Below are 22,825 nucleotides of genomic sequence, written 5' to 3' on the forward strand. Positions count from 1 at the left end.
ATCACTCAGGGGCACCACCACATCACTCAGGGGCACCTCTCAGGGACACCACCACATCACTCAGGGACATCACCACATCAATCAGGGACACTACCACATCACTCAGGAACACCACCACATCACTCAGGGGCACCACCACATCACTCAGGGACACCACCACATCACTCAGGGACACCACCACATCACTCAGGGACACCACCACATCACTCAGGGACACCACCACATCACTCGGGAACACCACTACATCACTCAGGAACACCACCACATCACTCAGGGACACCACCACATCACTCAGGGACTCCACCACATCACTCGGGGACACCACCACATCACTCAGGGGCACCACCACATCACTCAGGGGCACCACCACATCACTCAGGGACACCACCACATCACTCAGGAACACCACCACATCACTCAGGGACACCACCACATCACTAAGGGACACCACCACATCACTCGGGGACACCACCACATTACACAGGAACACCACCACATCACTCGGGGACACCACCACATCACTCGGGAACACCACCACATCACTCAGGGACACGACCACATCACTCAGAAACACCACCACATCACTCAGGGACACCACCACATCACTCGGGGACACCACCACATCACTCAGGAACACCACCACATCACTCAGGGACACCACCACATCACTAAGGGACACCACCAAATCACTCGGGGACACCACCACATTACTCAGGAACACCACCATATCACTCTGGTACACCACCACATCCCTCGGGAACACCACCACATCACTTAGGGACACCACCACATCACTCAGGGGCACCTCTCAGGGACACCACCACATCACTCACAGGCACCACCACATCACTCAGGGACATCACCACATCACTCAGGGGCACCACCACATCAATCAGGAACACCACCACATCACCCAGGGGCACCACCACATCACTCAGGGACACCACCACATCACTCAGGGACACCACCACATCACTCAGGGACACCACCACATCACTCGGGAACACCACCACATCATTCAGGAACACCACCACATCACTCAGGGACACCACCACTTCACTCAGGGACTCCACCACATCACTCGGGGACACCACCACATCACTCAGGGGCACCACCACATCACTCAGGGGCACCAGCACATGACTCAGGGACACCACCACATGACTCAGGGACACCACCACATCACCCTGGGACACCACCACATCACCCTGGGACACCACCACATCACTCAGGAACACCACCACATCATTCAGGAACACCACCACATCACTCAGGAACACCACCACATCACTCAGGGACACCACCACATCACTCAGGGGCACCACCACATCACTCAGGGGCACCACCACATCACTCAGGGGCACCACCACATGACTCAGGGACACCACCACATGACTCAGGGACACCACCACATCACCCTGGGACACCACCACATCACTCAGGAACACCACCACATCATTCAGAAACACCACCACATCACTCAGGAACACCACCACATCACTCGGGGACACCACCACATCACTCAGGGACACCACCACATCACTAAGGGACACCACCAAATCACTCGGGGACACCACCACATTACTCAGGAACACCACCATATCACTCTGGTACACCACCACATCACTCTGGAACACCACCACATCACTCAGGGACACCACCACATCACTCAGGGGCACCTCTCAGGGACACCACCACATCACTCACAGGCACCACCACATCACTCAGGGACATCACCACATCACTCAGGGGCACCACCACATCAATCAGGAACACCACCACATCACTCAGGGGCACCACCACATCAATCAGGAACACCACCACATCACCCAGGGGCACCACCACATCACTCAGGGACACCACCACATCACTCAGGGACACCACCACATCACTCAGGGACACCACCACATCACTTGGGAACACCACCACATCACTCAGGAACACCACCACATCACTCAGGGACACCACCACTTCACTCAGGGACTCCACCACATCACTCGGGGACACCACCACATCACTCAGGGGCACCACCACATCACTCAGGGGCACCACCACATCACTCAGGGGCACCAGCACATGACTCAGGGACACCACCACATGACTCCGGGACACCACCACATCACCCTGGGACACCACCACATCACTCAGGAACACCACTACATCATTCAGGAACACCACCACATCACTCAGGAACACCACCACATCACTCAGGGACACCACCACATCACTCAGGGGCACCACCACATCACTCAGGGGCACCACCACATCACTCAGGGGCACCACCACATGACTCAGGGACACCACCACATGACTCAGGGACACCACCACATCACCCTGGGATACCACCACATCACTCAGGAACACCACCACATCATTCAGAAACACCACCACATCACTCAGGAACACCACCACATCACTCAGGGACACCACCACATCACGCAGGGACACCACCACATCACGCAGGGACTCCACCACATCACTCGGGGGCACCACCACATCACTCAGGGGCACCACCACATGACTCAGGGACACCACCACATCACTCAGAGGCACCACCACATCACTCAGGGACATCACCACATCACTCAGGGACACCACCACTATCACTCAGGAACACCACCACATTACTCAGGGACACCACCACATCACTCAGGGACACCACCACATCACTCAGGGACACCACCACATCACTCAGGAACACCACCACATCACTCAGGGACACCACCACATCACTAAGGGACACACCCACATCACTCAGGGACACCACCACATCACTCAGGGACACCACCAAATCACTCAGGAACACCACCACATCACCCAGGGACACCACCACATCACTAAGGGACACCACCACATCACTCGGGGACACCATCACATCACTCGGGAACACCACCACATCACTCAGGGACACCACCACATTACTCAGGGGCATCACCACATCACTCAGGGGCACCACTTAGGGGCACCACCACATCACTCAGGGACACCACCACATCACTCAGGAACACCACCACATCACTCGGGAACACCACCACATCACTCAGGGACACCACCACATTACTCAGAGGCACCACCATATTACTCAGGGGCACCACTCAGCGGCACCACCACATCACTCAGGGACACCACCACATCACTCGGGAACACCACCACATTTATTTTATTTATTTATTTTATATTCTTATAAAGCGCCAGACTAGACCCCCGAAGGGGTATCCCCGCGCTATTGCTGCAACAAAGAGAGTTCTGATTAAATTGTATGTCCAAACTGAAGGTGGAAGGCTACAGGGCGTTATTTGCTAGGGTACAGATAGGTTTTTAAAATTTTTCGGAAAGTCAGGTGACTAGAGAGAGATCTTAATTCCGGGGGCAAAGAATTCCAGAGTATTGGTCCGGCATGGGCTAGTGCACGGCCGCCTTGTCTGGTCTTTTTTACTCTGGGTACTTGCAGTAACTGCTGATGACTGGAGCGCAAAAGGCGCCCTGGAGTGTAGGGCTGGAAGATTTTGGTCATGTATTTTGGGCCCTCCCCTATCATACTCTTATGGATAGTACATAGCGTTTTAAACTGGACTCGTTTCCTCACTGGAAGCCAGTGGAGTCTCATCAGCAGGGGACATGAGGGTGTCCTTGGAGGGGCATTCAGGATAATCCTTGCAGCTGTATTTTGGATTACCTGCAGTTTACTGAGTTGCTCCTCGTTGGTTCCAAGGAGCAAACCGTTGCAGTAATCGACCCTGCTGATGACAAGAGCCTGTACAAGCGTCTTTCTGTGATGGTCCGGTATGTAGGGGAAGACACGTCTTAGCATACCAATAGCCCGAAAGCAGTTTCCAGCAACTTGGTTAACATGGCCTTTAAAAGTAAGTTGCTGATCAAAAAGCACTCCCAAGTTCCTGACTGTACTCTTGGGAATGGGGACAGGGCCCAGCTCTAAGGGCCACCAGTCGGATGCCCAGTGTGTCGCCGCTTGCCCAAAACACATGACCTCCGTCTTCCCTACATTACACTGCAGACAGTTAGATGACATCCACTCTGCAATGGCTCTCAGGGACATCACCACATCACTCAGGGACACCACCACATCACTCAGGAACACCACCACATCACTCAGGGACACCACCACATCACTCAGGGGCACCACCACATCACTCAGGGGCACCTCTCAGGGACACCACCACATCACTCAGGGACATCACCACATCACTCAAGGACACCACCACATCACTCGTGGACACCACCACATCACTCGTGGACACCACCACATCACTCAGGGACACCTCCACATCACTCAGAGGCACCACCACATCACTCAGGGGCACCACCACATCAATCAGGGACACTACCACATCACTCAGGGACACCACCACATCACTCGGGGACACCACCACATTACTCAGGAACACCACCACATCACTCGGGGACACCACCACATCACTCGGTAACACCACCACATCACTCAGGGACACCACCATTAAGGGACACCACCACATCACTCGGGGACACCACCACATTACTCAGGAACACCACCACATCACTCGGGGACACCACCACATCACTCGGGAACACCACCACATCACTCAGGGACACCACCACATCACTCAGGGGCACCTCTCAGGGACACCACCACATCACTCAGAGGCACCACCACATCACTCAGGGACATCACCACATCACTCAGGGGCACCACCACATCAATCAGGGACACTACCACATTACTCAGGAACACCACCACATCACTCAGGGGCACCACCACATCACTCAGAGGCACCAGCACATGACTCAGGGACACCACCACATGACTCAGGGACACCACCACATCACCCTGGGACACCACCACATCACTCAGGAACACCACTACATCATTCAGGAACACCACCACATCACTCAGGAACACCACCACATCACTCAGGGACACCACCACATCACTCAGGGGCACCACCACATCACTCAGGGGCACCACCACATGACTCAGGGACACCACCACATGACTCAGGGACACCACCACATCACCCTGGGACACCACCACATCACTCAGGGACACCACCACATCACTAAGGGACACCACCACATCACTCAGGGACACCACCACATCACTAAGGGACACCACCACATCACTCAGGGACACCACTACATCACTCAGGGACACCACCACATCACTCAGGAACACCACCACATCACTCAGGGACACCACCACATCACTAAGGGACACCACCACATCACTCGGGGACACCACCACATCACTCGGGGACACCATCACATCACTCGGGAACACCACCACATCACTCAGGGACACCACCACATTACTCAGGGGCACCACCACATCACTCAGGGGCACCACTTAGGGGCACCACCACATCACTCAGGAACACCACCACATCACTCGGGAACACCACCACATCACTCAGGGACACCAGCACATCACTCAGGGGCACCACCATATTACTCAGGGGCACCACTCATCGGCACCACCACATCACTCAGGGACACCACCACATCACTCCGGAACACCACCACATCACTCAGGGACACCACCACATCACTCAGGGACACCACCACATCACTCGTGGACACCACCACATCACTCAGGGACACCTCCACATCACTCAAAGGCACCACCACATCACTCAGGGGCACCACCACATCAATCAGGGACACTACCACATCACTCAGGAACACCACCACATCACTCAGGGGCACCACGACATTACTCAGGGACATCACCACATCACTCAGGGACACCACCACATCACTCGGGGACACCACCACATTACTCAGGAACACCTCCACATCACTCGGGGACACCACCACATCACTCGGGAACACCACCACATCACTCAGGGACACCACCACTAAGGGACACCACCACATCACTCGGGGACACCACCACATTACTCAGGAACACCACCACATCACTCGGGGACACCACCACATCACTCGGGAACACCACCACATCACTCAGGGACACCACCACATCACTCAGGGGTACCTCTCAGGGACACCACCACATCACTCAGAGGCACCACCACATCACTCAGGGACATCACCACATCACTCAGGGGCACCACCACATCAATCAGGGACACTACCACATTACTCAGGAACACCACCACATCACTCAGGGGCACCACCACATCACTCAGGGACACCACCACATCACTCAGGGACACCACCACATCACTCAGGAACACCACCACATCACTCAGGGACCCACCACATCACTCGGGAACACCACCACATCACTCGGGAACACCACCACATCACTCAGGGACACCACCACATCACTCAGGGACTCCACCACATCACTCGGGGACACCACCACATCACTCAGGGGCACCGCCACATCACTCAGGGGCACCACCAAATGACTCAGGGACACCACCACATCACTCAGGGACACCACCACATCACCCTGGGACACCACCACATCACTCAGGAACACCACCACATCACTCAGAAACACCACCACATCACTCAGGAACACCACCACATCACTCAGGGACACCACCACATCACTCAGGGGCACCACCACATCACTCAGGGGCACCTCTCAGGGACACCCCCACATCACTCTGGGACATCACCACATCACTCAGGGACACCACCACATCACTCAGGAACACCACCACATCACTCAGGGACACCACCACATCACTCAGGAACACCACCACATCACTCAGGGACACCACCACATCACTAAGGGACACCACCACATCACTCGGGGACACCACCACATCACTCGGGGACACCACCACATCACTCGGGAACACCACCACATCACTCAGGGACACCACCACATCACTCAGGGGCACCACCACATCACTCAGGGGCACCACTCAGGGGCACCAACACATCACTCAGGGACACCACCACATTACTCAGGAACACCACCACATCACTCGGGAACACCACCACATCACTCAGGGACACCACCACATCACTCAGGGGCACCACCACATTACTCAGGGGCACCACTCAGCGGCACCACCATATCACTCAGGGACACCACCACATCACTCAGGAACACCACCACATCACTCAGGGACACCACCACATCACTCAGGGGCACCACCACATCACTCAGGGGCGCCACCACATCACTCGGGGACACCACCACATCACTCGGGAACACCACCACATCACTCAGGGACACCACCACATCACTCTGGGACACCACCACATCACTCTGGGACACCACCACATCACTCGGGAACACCACCACATCACTCAGGGACACCACCACATCACTCTGGGACACCACCACATCACTCTGGGACACCACCACATCACTCGGGAACACCACCACATGACTCAGGGACACCACCACATCACTCTGGGACACCACCACATCACTCTGGGACACCACCACATCACTCGGGGAGACCACCACATCACTCGGGGACACCACCACATCACTCAGGGACTCCACCACATCACTCAGGGACACCACCACATCACTCAGGGACTCCACCACATCACTCAGGGACACCACCACATCACTCAGGAGCACCACCACATCACTCAGGGACACCACCACATCACTCAGGGACACCACCACATCACTGAGGGACACCACCACTTCACTAGGGGACACCACCACATCACTCGGGAACACCACCACACCACTTAGGGGCACCACCACATCACTCAGGGACACCACCACATCACTGAGGGACACCACCACTTCACTAGGGGACACCACCACATCACTCGGGAACACCACCACATCACTTAGGGGCACCACCACATCACTCGGGGACACCACCACATCACTCAGGGACTCCACCACATCACTCAGGGACACCACCACATCACTCAGGAGCACCACCACATCACTCAGGAGCACCACCACATCACTCAGGGACACCGCCACATCACTCAGGGACACCACCACATCACTGAGGGACTCCACCACATCACTCAGGGACACCACCACATCACTCAGGAGCACCACCACATCACTCAGGAGCACCACCACATCACTCAGGGACACCACCACATCACTCAGGGACACCACCACATCACTGAGGGACACCACCACTTCACTAGGGGACACCACCACATCACTCGGGAACACCACCACATCACTTAGGGGCACCACCACATCACTCGGAAGCCACCGCTGGCCCGGAGGATGCGGAAAAACCGCTGCGGACCCACCAAAGACCCACCGCCACATTAGGATGGCTGTTGGGTCCTGGTGTAAGTTCAATGCTTTTCCACCGCGGTTGGCTTACAACCGCAGCGGAAAAGCTCTAATATTGAGGCGGTGTCTCTCAGACACCGCCAGCCATATTAGGATGGGTTTCAAAACATGCTTTTCCGCGGCGTGTTTTCCGCTGTGGAAAAGCATGTGGAACTTCACTACAGGGGCCAGTTGCGGGGCCCCTGGGTGAAGGGGTGGTGGGGGTGCACATGGGGGGTACCTATGGTACCCCCCTGCATTTGTATGCAGAAATCGGCAGGCACCGCATGGTGCCTGCCGCTTTCTGCATACAAATGCAATGTATGCATTTTTACCATTGCGGCGGGTGCAGCTTGAAGCTGCACCCGCTGCAATGGTAAAAATAGAGGATGTGACCGCCAGGGTGGCGGTTATATCCTAATTGCATAGGAGGGAACTCCGCAGGCCATGTGGAGGTTCCCTCCATCTCTGGGGTCGCGGACGGACGCGCATCCGTCCGCGATCCTAATGGGCCCCTTTGTATCCTGAAAAATGTATCTAGGGGCGGAGCGGGAGACTTCATGGTGCTGAACTTCTTTAGGATAAACCAGTAGGACACATCACAAACCAAAAAGACCTGGTTATAGAAAACACATGACAACTTTAAACAATCTCTATCAAATGGTTATTATGTATTACTCCTAGATGAGGCTATGCTTACTTAACTAGTCATGTCCTCCTTGTGTGTTAATCATTAATAAAAATTATTCAACCACCTAATTCAGGTCTCACACCAATTTGCCAAGGATCTCAAAGATGGACTGACAAGGGTATCATTGAAAAATGTGAGGTGGGTCAGAAAGTTCCTCACGTAAGCACCATTCATGGAGCTACTGGTTGGTACTCACCAGTATGCTCACTTTGGCATCATCAGCACTTTCTTGACAGAAAGAGAACGTGACCTAACTCCTGAACTAATGTGAAAACTTAAACAATGCAAGAGTAAGGTCTAAATAATGTTGTCATCTATCTATCATCTTAGCCCCGTAATGTGAAAAAAGAGTAGACTGAATTCCCCTTGAAAATAGGGTTGTGAACATCTATCCCATATGTTTGAGTTTTTGCCTAGTGTTCACACCCAATTAAAAAAGGCGACATGTTTAGATAATTTTTACCTGAACGGCCGACATGTTTCATTGCCCTAAAATTTTGCGGCAATTTCATAAGGGAAGGGGACACATCTCCACCTCAATAGTACACTGGATCTGGTGGTTACCAGGTGGACACCTACCAGCAACTCACCAGGGAGAGACCCAAAGGGTGACTACCCCTCAGACAGCTCATTGCAGCCAAGAGCATACACCGCCGGGCTGGGTGTTCGCGCTTCAATGCTCAATGGAAGGAGCCTGTGGTGGGGAGAGGGGTATCAAGCCACACGGGTGGAAATCAGTAAGTAGAGCCTCAGGGAACAGGCATGAAGCATGACTTGTAGCAGAGCTGTCTGGCCCCTACTGTTCTTCCCCTCGACTCTGGCTCAGGAGTAATGCCGACTTTGAAATCTACTGCTGCAGTTTATCTGGGTGGGCAAGATCCATGGCTTGCTGCCAGAAGCTAATGGTTCTCAAAGACCAGGACCCAACACGAGAAATAAACAGAGATATACTACACATAAAACCTCTGTGCCCAGAACAAGAAACCAATGTTCCCAAATCCTCAACTGTAGTGAAGCATAATGTTGGCAACAAATCGATGGGAGGTGGATTTCAGGCGGAGTGGGAAGTCACTTGCAATGCTGCTTTGACTGCAACCTACAATAGGATAACATACATCAATGGCTTTCTTCAATTTCCCTGCTTTGACTCTCTGTGGTGAAAGCAGTGCAGCTGTAGGCATTTGGTAGACACAGTACAAATCAGTTTATCTAGTGGTTTATAGTAAAAAAAACCTGAAAACCTTAATCCCTAATGATAATTATGGGGTGATTTGTGGTATTGGAGATGATGTAGATTTGGGTGGTAAAGAGAGCAGCTTGATTTATGACAGCAGTGTCTATTTTAGGGGATTGGGATCAGTCTTGCCGATAGGATTGAAGGTGATGAGACTTTGTTGCAGTGGAAGCGGGGACGTTGTGTATAATGGAGACGATGGTGCAGTTGGGACCCTGCTTGCTCATCACAATGTTCTTGATATGCATTCCCCAGGTGTGGACACTGCAGAGAGAGCCAGCCCTGCTCTCCAAAGGACGGCTTCTGCCTGGCATGTGAATCTGGGTGGAATGGCACCCGCTGCGACCAGCCCTGCCAACCCGGGTACTATGGAGAGAACTGTGCACAGATATGCCCACGCTGCCGGCAGGGTGAAGAGTGCGAACCTGAGAGGGGCACATGCCGGAATTGTGAACCTGGAATGACGGGGCCGAGGTAGGACAGCTTTTCACTGCTTCTGTTCCTTCCTGAAGATCCCGCGCTCCTCCTACCTATGAGCATTGCACTAACAAAACCAGGTTTTCTGGTCAGAGCTGGCCTAAGAGTTCCATCCTTTGGCCTTTAGCAAGGGTCAGTTCAAGCCAAGAGGGGAACATATTGCATATGAATTTAGTAAGTATTTATATATTTATTTCCAATACCACTGACCAGATCCAAAGGCATTGGCATGCTTATAATGATTATAATGAAGATTCAAAGCATAAGACACTGCGCACAAGTGACCAAGAGCATAGAGAAAAGTAAAGCAAACGATTGTGGGCCCGTATTACATTCATGGGTTCACGGAGACATTCCTAAAAGAGATGGTTTAAACCGTTCTGAGCTCTTGTATTCGTTGAATTGACGTTTTGCACATGGTTGCAGTGCTATATGAAAGTAAAAAAATCATGTTTGAATTGCAAATAATTCCAAAATAAATACCTACTAATTTCACTGTAGTATCCTACATAGTATACATATATGTTTTGTACCTGTATAAGACCGCCCGAGGTAATATGTGGCTACTTTTTAGCCAATTTTTTGTCAACAATACTTCTCATGCTTACATTTTTGGAGGCTACGTCTTCTATATGAAATTGAAGTATATGTTGCATAAAAAGGAACCCCTGCTGGGGGTCATGCAAGGGGTTATTAGATACAAGTGCAGTACCCCTATCTTCTTCTCTCCCCTACCTTTCCAAAGATCCGAAATACACTCGATAATATTTTATAGTGAGAAGAAATGGCTCGGGCAGGGCTGATAGTTTACAAGCAACATCTGATTGTTTTATTTACATACAAATCTATCCTTTCTAAGTAACTCAACACAGACTTCCTATCTCCCGACCCACTCCCCAAGTGACCCACTCTCCTGTACGGGTATGTATGTATGTATGTATACGGCATACTTTTATAGCGCGGGCTGTCACCCAAAGGGTATCCTGGCGCTTTGACTCTGCATACATTCACCCATAGACCGGGTCCTCCGGCATGGCTGGCTTTGTAGACAGCAGCACTTTGGCAGTGCTTATGGGGCCATTGCTGAACCTCATTCATTAAGGGTGTCTCTAATGCATTGCACATGGTTGGTGCACAGGCGAACATTTTGTGATTTGCATTAGTCCCCGCCACAAAAGCCACCGCTTCCCTATTCCTCTTCACTGCCTCGTCCACCATCCCCTGTTCCCCATCGTACCTTTCTCTAACTCCATATCGCCCATAGAAAAGGTAGTAGGACTGACTCAGTGTGTGCTCCTTCCTAGATTAATACATTGTGCACCATTAATTGTGTAATAACTCCTGCAATTTACCGTGCTATGAAAAACAACACTATGGTAGCGAGGAGTCTGAATAACACTTAAAATCATCCTCTCTATTCCCTCCTCACAACTTACTCAGCTGTTTCTCTCTCCTCGACCTCATTCCGACTCAACCTTTATCCATCAGAACCCACCACGGACCATATTTATTGAACAGAATGAGTATCACAAAACTGGCTCTCAATCACAGGAACCTGGCTGGCCAATGATGGCCCGTCACTCCTCCATGAAGCAGGACCACCTGGTTCAAGAGGGAAGCCAAAGTGCACTAGGACTTCTTTCCAGCTTGGCCTGTCCCTGGTTTCTTATGGTACTAAATGTGAATTCGCCTAGATCAAGTGCTGTCACATGCCAGCTCCCCACTCGGCTCCTATGCAGTCTTTTTCTTTATATTTGAAGAACAGTAGTGCAAGTATAATACCATACATGGGGTTCAGGGTGCATCAGCATAAAAAGATACATAATATCATAGCATTGAGGCACTGAGGTATCCCCAAACATGTATATAGGTGAGTAAACTCTCTCCCCAGGAGCCACCGTCGCCAATCTCTTCTACCCCCCCATACAGCACAACTTTTGTCCACTTCCACCCCATCTTCACGGAAAGAGCATCAGCTTCCCAAAACCTTTTATCATTTTTGGACACAGCCCCTTCCCTGGTACACCACTTTTTCAGCCAGCGGACACCAGTCCATGTCTCTCTCCCAGTCATGAATCGCAGGAGGTGCTGACGCTCTCCATTCCTGGTCTCTAGCCAAAGTTGTGTACATTTAGGCCAAGCCCACTCCCCGTGTACATTCAGAAGAAGTCATTTGGCGTCCATAGGAATCTATGTAGCCACTACTCCGGACGTTATTCTTCTTACACTCTCTTAAAAGGAGTGGATAAGTGGACAGTCCCATAATATATGTATAAGTGCACCCTCTTGACCACAGTTTCTTATGCAGTATTCCATGGGCACCTGTCCTATCTTGTGTCACAGTGTTGTTGAATAATATGATCTATGTGTGATTCAGAGCTGGACCAGATGAAGCCCTTCCCTTATTGCTGTGACTCTTGGACCTTGCAATGCCTTACTACGTTCTTTGTCATCCATTTCTCCAAAATCTGCCACCCAGTGGACCCTGAAAAAGCCCAGTATGTCCAGCGTGTAGTTTATAATATTGTTATATGTTATTGATTTGGCCTTATCTGGCATAGGATCGAGCAGTAACCTGTCATCGAGGAGGGATGACTCTTCCACCTGAGACCCCCTGACAGTTGTACAGTCAGGGCGTGCACTACCTGTAGATAACAGTAATGTTGCGAGTTAGCAAGCTGAAACTCCACCCGTAGTGTCTGAAAGGGCTAGGTACCTGTTTGTTTCCAAACATCCCGTAAGTGTTCAATACCCAACATCTCCCAAAATGAGAAGCCCTCCAGGCCACCCACTTCCAACAGCAAATCACTGTCCCACAAGGGGTTTGCTCCATCACCCTCCCTGCCCATCCCAGGAGTCCCAGGGCTTCTGACCACATCTCCACCACTGTCCGAGTATGTATTGGTAGGTTGTGTCGGCTCCTATGCAGTATTATGCACATAGCACCCCTTTTGGAGAAACATTCTGAATCCCCATTACCTCCATCGTCCTAAACAACCCAAGATAACCTTCGATTTCAATCCCTGGTTTGACTAGCCTGACCTTTCCTTTCCCAAAGTCCTAACCCTTGTTTGCAGGATGCAGCCTTGATGCCATCGTCATCGCCCGGGGAGCTATACCTAGACCCATGGGGTAAACACCATGCAATCTGATTAATTATCATAACTTTGACATAAATCAATGGGAAACATAATTTCCCCAATACCTCAGCCACACTTTCCTGCCTGGAAGAAGGTATCTTATTCCTTCCTTGGCAAAGATCCTTAAACCTACCTTTTTAGCACTAGACTAAATCAGCTACTTTACAACCACATCTCAATCATCAATCATAGGCTTTCCGATACCTATAATCCTTTAATCTATTCACAGACCAGTCTTGTCACTATATCAAGATCTGCCAAGTGCTTCAAGAAAGCGCTCCCTACCCAAGCCACAATAAGGACCGTTGAGCACAAATAGAGGAATGGAGCAAAACCCACTGGCTGACAATGCTACCAACACCATTTAATGCTCCAAATGGCCCTCCAGAAACTTTTATGAAGCTTCTTAGAATTTAGGAATCAAGCATACTGCGTTAATGAGATCATCCCCTGTCAGCAACGCTGCACCTCCATGCCCAGCAGATGTGGGAGCTTCCTAAGACATGGATGCTTGTTTCATTACTAAGCTGCTGTCATCTTCATCTCTACTCCTTCTCCACCGTACCCCAAAAGGGTCTCCCACTCGACACCTCACCCAATCATACCTTCTGGATTCCAAGATCATATTTTCTTGTGTCAGAAGTCTGGATCACTAAAAAACATGTGATCTCTTCATGAAATGCCATATCCATGTCGTCATGACAACTACATAGATCCACTCCAACATCACACCTGTCTGCTCCCCCAAGCCATCTCTGATCATCCTCACCCCCCCCACCACTTTGGGATCCTAACAAAACACATCACTCGCTCATTCTCTGAGCCAGTCCACTTCCCACCTTTCTTCTTCAGATGGTTCATTGGTTCACCAGCTTTCCTATTTCTCCTGTACAGGTGTGACTCTGCCTGCCCATCTGGAAGATTTGGGGATCGGTGCCTGTTCTCCTGCCCAAACTGCGGGAACGGAAGCTGCAGTCCAGTGAGTGGAGAGTGCGTCTGTGAGCCTGGATTCTGGGGAGTGAGGTAATATATGGTTCTCAGTTCTAGAGCAGAGCTCTGTGGAGTACGGTATGGCTGCGAAGGCCCAGCCGTGGTTACTAGATGAACCAACAGGCTCCTTTCTGTTTTTTGTTTCCACAGCTGTAACGAGACTTGTCCCCATGGACTCTTTGGGGTGAATTGCTCCAGTAGCTGTGAGTGTCATGGAGCCCCATGCTCGCCTCACTCTGGAAAGTGTGAATGGGGTAAGTGTTGTATTGTATTGTGTTGTAATTGTATTTATATAGCTCTTAGTGCTTTTGACGAGGCGCTGAATCGCTTTTCAGTGGATAGCACGCTACTCTGGAACTAAAAGGATTAGTGATGGATTAGTATAGAGAAATATGAATTAAATTTTAGCGGCAAACATATGAGTCAGTTAGTTGGATTGGTCAGGATAATGGAGGGCTAGACGAGGGTAGAGCCTAGAAAGTGTTGTTTGGGAGATTATACTAGTAAATGACGTTTGGGAGGAGTCAAAGGAGGGGCACATGAGGGAAGGATTTAGAAGGGGTTTTAAAGTGAGGTTTGGGGTGAGTCAGGAGGGATAGAGGCGGAAAGAGTCTAAAAAGTGTCATGATGGAGATGATAGTAGTAGAACGAGTATTGTACTTTTCCTTTACTGCTCCATCTATAGATCCACCACAAACGCAGCCGGGGCCGTGGTAAGGGTGTACTGTACACATGCTGGCATGGTCGCAAATTAGAGATATCTCTGTGTTTGGCTTCTGTTCATTTCAGCGCATAAGTGTCCTTCCTGCACTTTTCAGCACCTTTGTATTCTTCATAATGTTTCGAGTTCATTTCCATCTGCCCCAACTTGGACATTCCGCTGGAGAGAGCTGTTAGCACTGAGGCCGCAACCACAGCGCTTGGGAATGGAATAGTTTTCTCTGTGATCAACAATGGCTCGTCTGTTTTCTAGGTTCTGAGGAAGGCTGTGACGTTCCTCGCTCAAATGTGGGTTAAATATTTTATTTATTTACATTGTGGCAGAACTAGAGATAAACAACTTCACACCATGTATTCTTGAGACCTGACAGTCCCTCTTTTGGTGACATGCCACATCCCCCGGCTGTGCAGGACCCACTAGCCCCTGATAGACAAATGATGACAAGGACTCAGAAAAAATCAGCAAAAGAAACCATGAACAGTGCTATAGAAGTCATGGACAGGAGCTTGTAGATCAATAGCAGGCTCTGCCCAGCTATTACTACTAATGTTCTGTTGGCACAGGTAAACATCCATAGGCACCTGATAATGTATCCAACAGGCACTGGCACAACTAATTCCCTTCTGGACACAGGTTCTTGCACAAGGATGCACAGCAAACTTACAGACAAAAGAGACCCAGTCTTAAGGAAGACAAGTGGCCACTGCCATCTCAACTGAAGTGCAGCAGGGACAAAAAAGAAATGCAAGCTACAGGACAGAAACTGTAGGCAGAAAAGTAGGCAGCTAAGAAATGAGACTGTAAGTCAAAGAAGTTAACAGAAAAAAAACAGAATGATGCACGACACAAACGCAGCAAACAAAGAAGAAACAAAGTGCAGAGGCTGCAAAGTTTCCCAGGCCCATGTCTGACTACCTCATCCAGTCCAGGTAATTGCTTTGCATTCTGGGACTTATAACTCTGTTGACCTCATTATTAAACCAGCACTACACGTTGCAGAATGCAAATCAAGAAACATGACCTGAGTGAGCTAATCATGCATGGACCTGGGATACCTGAGAGCTCTAAAGTGAGACTTGAAGCCAAGGGAGCTCACAGAGAGAACAGAATGCTGCTCATTGCATACACGGGTAACAATAGAGCAGAGATGGACACTGCGAAAACAATACTAGGATTTGGGATGTTCAGGTTCTCACGGGGAGGTTCATAATACAAACTGGGGTATCAAGCAGGAGCTGCATGCAGTGACATTTGCTAAAACAGACCTTGCAGAAGTAAATATTCTTAAATGCCAACTTCGTGGCGTGCTCTCACCCACACAGGGTGGGAAGGAGTGCAGCAAAGAACAGGACTGAGCTAGTTGCAGCAGAGAGCAGGTGAGAGAAGTTAAAAGTCCCTCCTTCAGTTCTCAGCGTGAAAGAGTCCACACAGGCTCCATGTAGCCGTAAGAGAACAGAACTAAATCATGTTTGAAATGGGTCTGGCTTCACGTCACGTCAAGACAGCATGAAAAAGACATGGAGATATGCTTGAGCTGATACCACAGGGCACGGAAGAGCATACAAGTACCAGATTGCACCACCAGATGGAAACCAAACCCCGGATTGACATTAGGAATGGGTCTGAATTCAAATATAATCAGGAGTGCATGCGAATGAATAGACTAGAGAAAGGTAGCAGAGGTTCTAAACTACTGCTCGTGATGCAGGCAGATGGACTTCCAGGACTGCCACCTGATGGCAGAATGGCACGACCTTCAATTGCTGAAACAATGTTTCTGAATATAAAAGAAGAAATCCTAACGTTGCAAGATGATGAGCCAGCCTCTGCGTGCACGCTAACTCTACTGGACCTCAATGCATCGTTTGAAATCAAGCTCGATGGGTTAGCAAAGACCATGGGAATTGTAGAGGCTCCATAGTATATTGTAGGAAAGTCACACAGCTTAGAATCAATTGGACTATTTCATGTTCAAACCCTCACTGTCACTGGTATGGTACATTAAGGGCCATCTCTCACGTTCAGCTAGTGAACTCTACTAAGCCGCATTATTGACTGCTGCAGCGTCATCTGATGCATGTTTGCAGATGCAACCCAGCTTCACCTAAACCAGCAGGAAGCACTCTCTGAACCTGCACCCAGGGGTCATTTCCGTAAAACATATCCACCACTGGGTGGGACCCAGTCGGAACTACGTCTTAAGTTGGACTACCTCAGCTTATTGGCCAACACTTTACAGAACCTCTGAAACCTACAGGATCTGTTTAATTGTAAACTCTGCCTTACCCCTCAACTTAACACTCCATAGAGACCCTACCAATGAAACAGCTGCTCCCCCAAAAGAATGATGGTCCTTGTCGGCAGAAGTCGTCTTGGGTTACTGCAATGCCAGCTACATCGATTCCAAACAAGACACTTCAAGCTTTCAGGAGCCTAGAGCCAGATAGCACTCTGGCCATATGATGCTCAATCTTAAGATCCAACAATGACTACAGATGAAAGAGAAATCTCAGTTTGAAACTGTGGGTGTTGTACATAATGTTTTGCTTCAATGCTCCAGAACTCTTGGAGTCTTCAAGCCCTTCCTTCTGGAGCCGGGCCAGAGGCTGGCGGCCAGCAATCACCTCTTAATTCGCCACACAGAACCCACAAGCTATATAGATGCAGCAATACAATACAGTACATTAGATCCTGGAAGTAAATGATGCTCAGAGTTTGAGCTAAAAATGTAAAACCCGCTCCTGATAACCTTCTACCCAAAAGTACGTGAATGGGCAATGTCAACAAAAGCTATGTAGTAAAACAATGCGACTGCTGATAACCATACACTGACAAGTAAGGTAGCATATTCAATGTACTTCCTGATCTCCAAAATGAACAGAATACTACGGCTCCTCCTGGACCCCATGGCACTCAACAAACTCATCATGTTAGAGCACTTTCATTTGACAACTTTACAGGATGTCATCCCCGTTCTTCGATAAGGAGATTTTACGATTGCATTAGACCTCAAAGGCGCCTACTTCCACATCCCCATCCATCCCACCCATCACTGGTACCTCCAGTTGGTGTTAAGTGCACAGCACTACTAGTTCACAGTGCTGTCCTTTGGGTTACAACTGCTTCAAGGGTTTTTACCAAGTGTCTGGCTGTTGTGGCCACCCACCTTAGAAGAGGGGGCATCCAACTCTTACCGTATCTCTATGAGTTGCTGATCAAGAGCGTCAGCAGGAAGCAATGCCTAGCACACTCTCAGACAGCACACAATCTTCTGCACCATCTAGGGTTCACAGTTAATGTAAAGAAATCCCATCTCTAACCTCTGCAGATCCAACCATTTTTAGGGTCAGTCCTAAATGCTGTCATGAGTAAGGCTTACTCCAATGAGTAGAGGGTCATGGCATTCCAATAGCTGCTGCCTCTTTTTCAGTCTACTCACCCATTATCAATAAGAACTGAAATGAAAAATGCTTGAAATAATGGAATCATGCATAGCAATTGTTATGTTTGCCGGGTTATATATGTGTCTCCTACAAGAGTGCCTCGCCAGACAATGGTCATAGGCGAATAGTCAATTGATTATAAGATCTAGTATTGATAAAGGTGCTTTCTGCATTGGTGAAAAGCCAACCACGTGTTGCTAGGTAGGCCTTTCTCTGACCCTTTTATACTCATGACCATAACTATTGAAGCATCTCTCATAGGACGCGGGCAAACGTTTTGGCAATATAACACTGGAAGGTACATTGACCCATCTTCAGCAGAGCAGGCACATCAACTACCATGAGTTACAAGCCATTTTCCTTGAGCTCAAAGCCTTTTAAGTAGTTGTCCAGGGCAAAGTAGTCTTTGTGAAGACAGACAACATGTCAGCAATGTACTACATGCAAAAAAGGGGGACACCCATTCCCTCCTGCTATCTACCCTGGCGTTTCAGATTTGGCATTGGACAATCTTGTCACAAAATACAGCTCCTTGCAGAACACCTCCCATGTACAGACAATGGCTTTGCAGACATGCTAAGCAGGACACATCAACAAGTCCACAAATGGCGACTCCACCTTCATGTCCTACAACAGGAGGTCAACAGCCCACCTCTTTTCCAGTCAAGAAAACGCAAAATGCTCAAACTACCCCTCCAGGCACCCTCACCCACAGCCCATGGGCAATGCACTCTGGAGGAATTGGTCCACCAAATTTGCCTATGTGTATCTACCTCTCCCACTCATACTATATGTTGTAAGGAAGATCAGGCTAGTTTCCATGACCCTCATTCTCATGGCACAAACCTGTGCCAGACATCCATGGTACTCAATGTTGTTGAAGATGTCTATTAACCCTCACAAGGTCAAACCTTCTGATTCCACTCCAGGGAATATCCAGACACATGCACTCCAGACACATAAATGTAGCAATATGGCATCGGAGGTCTTAGGCTTCGAATTTTTAAACTTCCCAGAGGACAGTATGGTTATATTGTGTGAAACACGTAGACCTACCACTCGTGCATGCGGTGCTGCAAAGTGGAAGCTCTTTGTCCATTACTACCTCCGAAATAAACTTTGCATCAGTTCCTACCTCTTACATCTGCCAAAGGCAACGCCTTCACTTAGCAGCTGTTTCTGCATACATGTCACACAGTGAATGCTCATCCCTTTTTAGAATCCTGGTGGTTAAATCCTTTACAGAGGTCTTAAAAGGACCGTACCATCTAGAACACCTCTAGTACCCACTTGGAACATAAATGTAGTACACTAGCCTCATGGGACCCACATGAGCCTAGGAAACTCGGTTCCTTTATTGGAAGGTAGTTTTCCTGGTAGCTTTAACTTCCATTTCCTTGGCATATTAGCAAGTTACATGCACGGATTGTCCAAGAGGCATTTATTCAGGACAGGCTGTCCTGTGTACTAATCCCAAGTTCTTACCTAAAGCAGTTCCTCCTTTCCATTTGAATCAGACTATTGAGGTGCCCTCTTCTTTCCACAACCTGATTATGTTGCAGAGCAAGCTTTGCACACACTAGATGTAAAACAGGCACTCATGTATTCTATTGACAAGAAAAAGTATTTTCGTACAGCTGACAGCTCTTTGTTAGTTATGGTAAGACGTAAAGAAACAGACAATTTCTAAAGTAGGCATTGCAAGATAGGTTGTAAGATGCATTCAGACTTGTATCTAAGGCCGAAAGAGAGGTCTCTGGAACTCCTAGGGTATATTCTACACGTAAGGAGGGGGCTACCATGACAGTCTTGGGAAACATCCCCATAACTGATATATATAAGGTAGAAACATGGTCAAAACTGTATACGTTCACAAAGCATTACGGCGTGGAAATATATGAGCGTGCCAGCAAGCTATGGTAGACCAAACTGTCTTAGGAGCTTTATTTCAAGCATCTGCCTGCTAGCTACTGCTGGGAGGACACAGCCTTATAGTTGATGCAAAGCATGTGAATCAACTGCCACACATGCTACAAATGGAACATGTTACTTCCTCTGTAGGCATCAGTTCGTTGCATGTAATGAAGTAGATTTAGATGCACCCTTCCTCCTACCCGGAAGTAGGCAATGATTGCAAATGTATTTTTTAACACTCAAGACATTTTCTTCAACTAACTACAATTGCCCAGGACACATATACTTGTAATGTTCTACTTCATTCTCACCTTTCACCCGTTGTGGGTAAAACAATCTAAGGGTGCAGTCAGTGTTCATGCTCAATGTGGACCAATGAAGGAGTCACTATATAGCCTATACCTCGACACATCTTCATAGATAAACAACTTGCGATGTTCTTACCAAACACTAGATGGCAGGAGCATGCAAAGCATTTAGATCTACGGCACTACCCACCCAAAACAGACGCCTACATAGTAAGTATTAAATTGCAGGCCACTACACTGTTGCACTCAAAGTTGGATATGAAAAAGGCAAAACAAATGTAAGTGGGCTGCCATGATAAGGTGGCATTCTTGATGCAAGTTAGCAGGCAGAAAGTCCAGGAGCTGGTGGAAGCAGCAGGTTCTCTGCCTCCCGAAAGAATGGTGGCAGCCTCCCAACTTGTAAATGAGACCCTTAGTTCTTACATCAAGAAGAAAAGGAATGAGGTGCCTTTTCCTTGAAAAGCTATCTCAGCATCTGCTGCAAAGCCTCCACACTAAGTCCAACCGGTTCAAGGAACTCCCTTCAAGGGGCCAGTAGTTGCATGAAACAAGGCTCACTTGCATGAGGCCAGGACCAAATCAGAAGACGTTCAACCTTCACATTGAAACTCCATGGGAGAGAGAGCAGGATGTGTCTCTGCAGACAAGTTACAAGACTTGCGGCACTGGAGAGACGCGGAAGCCAGAAATAGTCTGTGCCAATTGCATTGCCAATTGAGAGGCTGCATTTCAGAAATCCACAGTGAGCGAAAGTTATTGCTCCTCAGACTTGACTTGACTTGACAGAACAAAGCTTACTCTACACCTGAACCAATAATGCCTCACTCCAGCTCTCATGGTCCGAAATGCCTACCAATAAATATATATATATATATTTTTAAATCTTTTTAATTAGTGGTATGCGGATCTAGATTAATGTACAAACATCACATTACAAACATTAATGCAATATACTGTTGCCCGGCTGTGAGAGCAGCTTGGTGCCGTTCCTGGCTCGTAGAGTCCATCTCTTAGGAGGCACTTTATAGGAGGTAATTTTACTTTGTGATCCTGGCAATATTGCGAGTGCAACCTTCCGGGGACCCGTTATATCCCTCCACCTGACTGGTCCATTTGCAGTTGCATCCTACCAATAAATATATTGAGTTCAAAATATTGACTTCTAACATTTTGTAAGATTAAGCATACATAGGGAAGTATAGGTTAATTATTTTTTTTAACTCCACATGAACCTACCTTGGCAATATGTGGGAGCTGATTTTGTGGAAGCAATGTAAATGTAATCAATATCAAAAAGTTAATAATTTCAAAGAATGTGGTTTCTGGAACTGCACCATCTTATGTGACTTAAACACCTTTTGAGGTGCTTGGTTAAAAAAAGTAATAATTTTAAGTAGCTTTTTAATTTGAATTTATTTTTAATGATCGATGCTTCTTAATTTGTCTTGAACTTCTGTACCCATACTTAAGTTGACACGTTTTCCAAGTAATGTCACTTTCTCGAAGCTTTTGTGTTTCAGCAATTCTTAATTACTGCAAAGTATCTTTATCGAGAGCTTCTATACAAGCTAGTGAAGTCTTTTATTTTACGTCGAGTAACAATTGGGATGTATCAAGGTGACTGTTGGACAGGCCACATGAAGGGCCGCTCTCCCCCGGCTCAACCAGGCCCGAGCCCAGTCACGCAAGTACCACACACCACCATTGCACGTCCTCCGTCCC

At 48.9% G+C, this 22,825-nt stretch overlaps 1 protein-coding gene across 1 annotated transcript in view; it reads left to right on the forward strand.

The window, feature by feature from the left end:
- The window catches only part of SCARF1 (scavenger receptor class F member 1), a 300,041-nt gene that overhangs the window by 142,044 nt on the left and 135,172 nt on the right, over positions 1-22,825 (forward strand). The window contains exons 5-7 of the mRNA XM_086955211.1: positions 10,366-10,584; positions 14,622-14,750; positions 14,868-14,971. Of these exons, the coding sequence (XP_086811337.1) occupies positions 10,366-10,584; positions 14,622-14,750; positions 14,868-14,971 (452 nt within the window). The remainder of the gene's footprint in view (positions 1-10,365; positions 10,585-14,621; positions 14,751-14,867; positions 14,972-22,825) is intronic.

This window comes from Lissotriton vulgaris, chromosome 2_1 (assembly GCF_964263255.1).
Source record: "Lissotriton vulgaris chromosome 2_1, aLisVul1.2, whole genome shotgun sequence".
In the NCBI taxonomy this organism is placed as follows: domain Eukaryota; kingdom Metazoa; phylum Chordata; class Amphibia; order Caudata; family Salamandridae; genus Lissotriton; species Lissotriton vulgaris.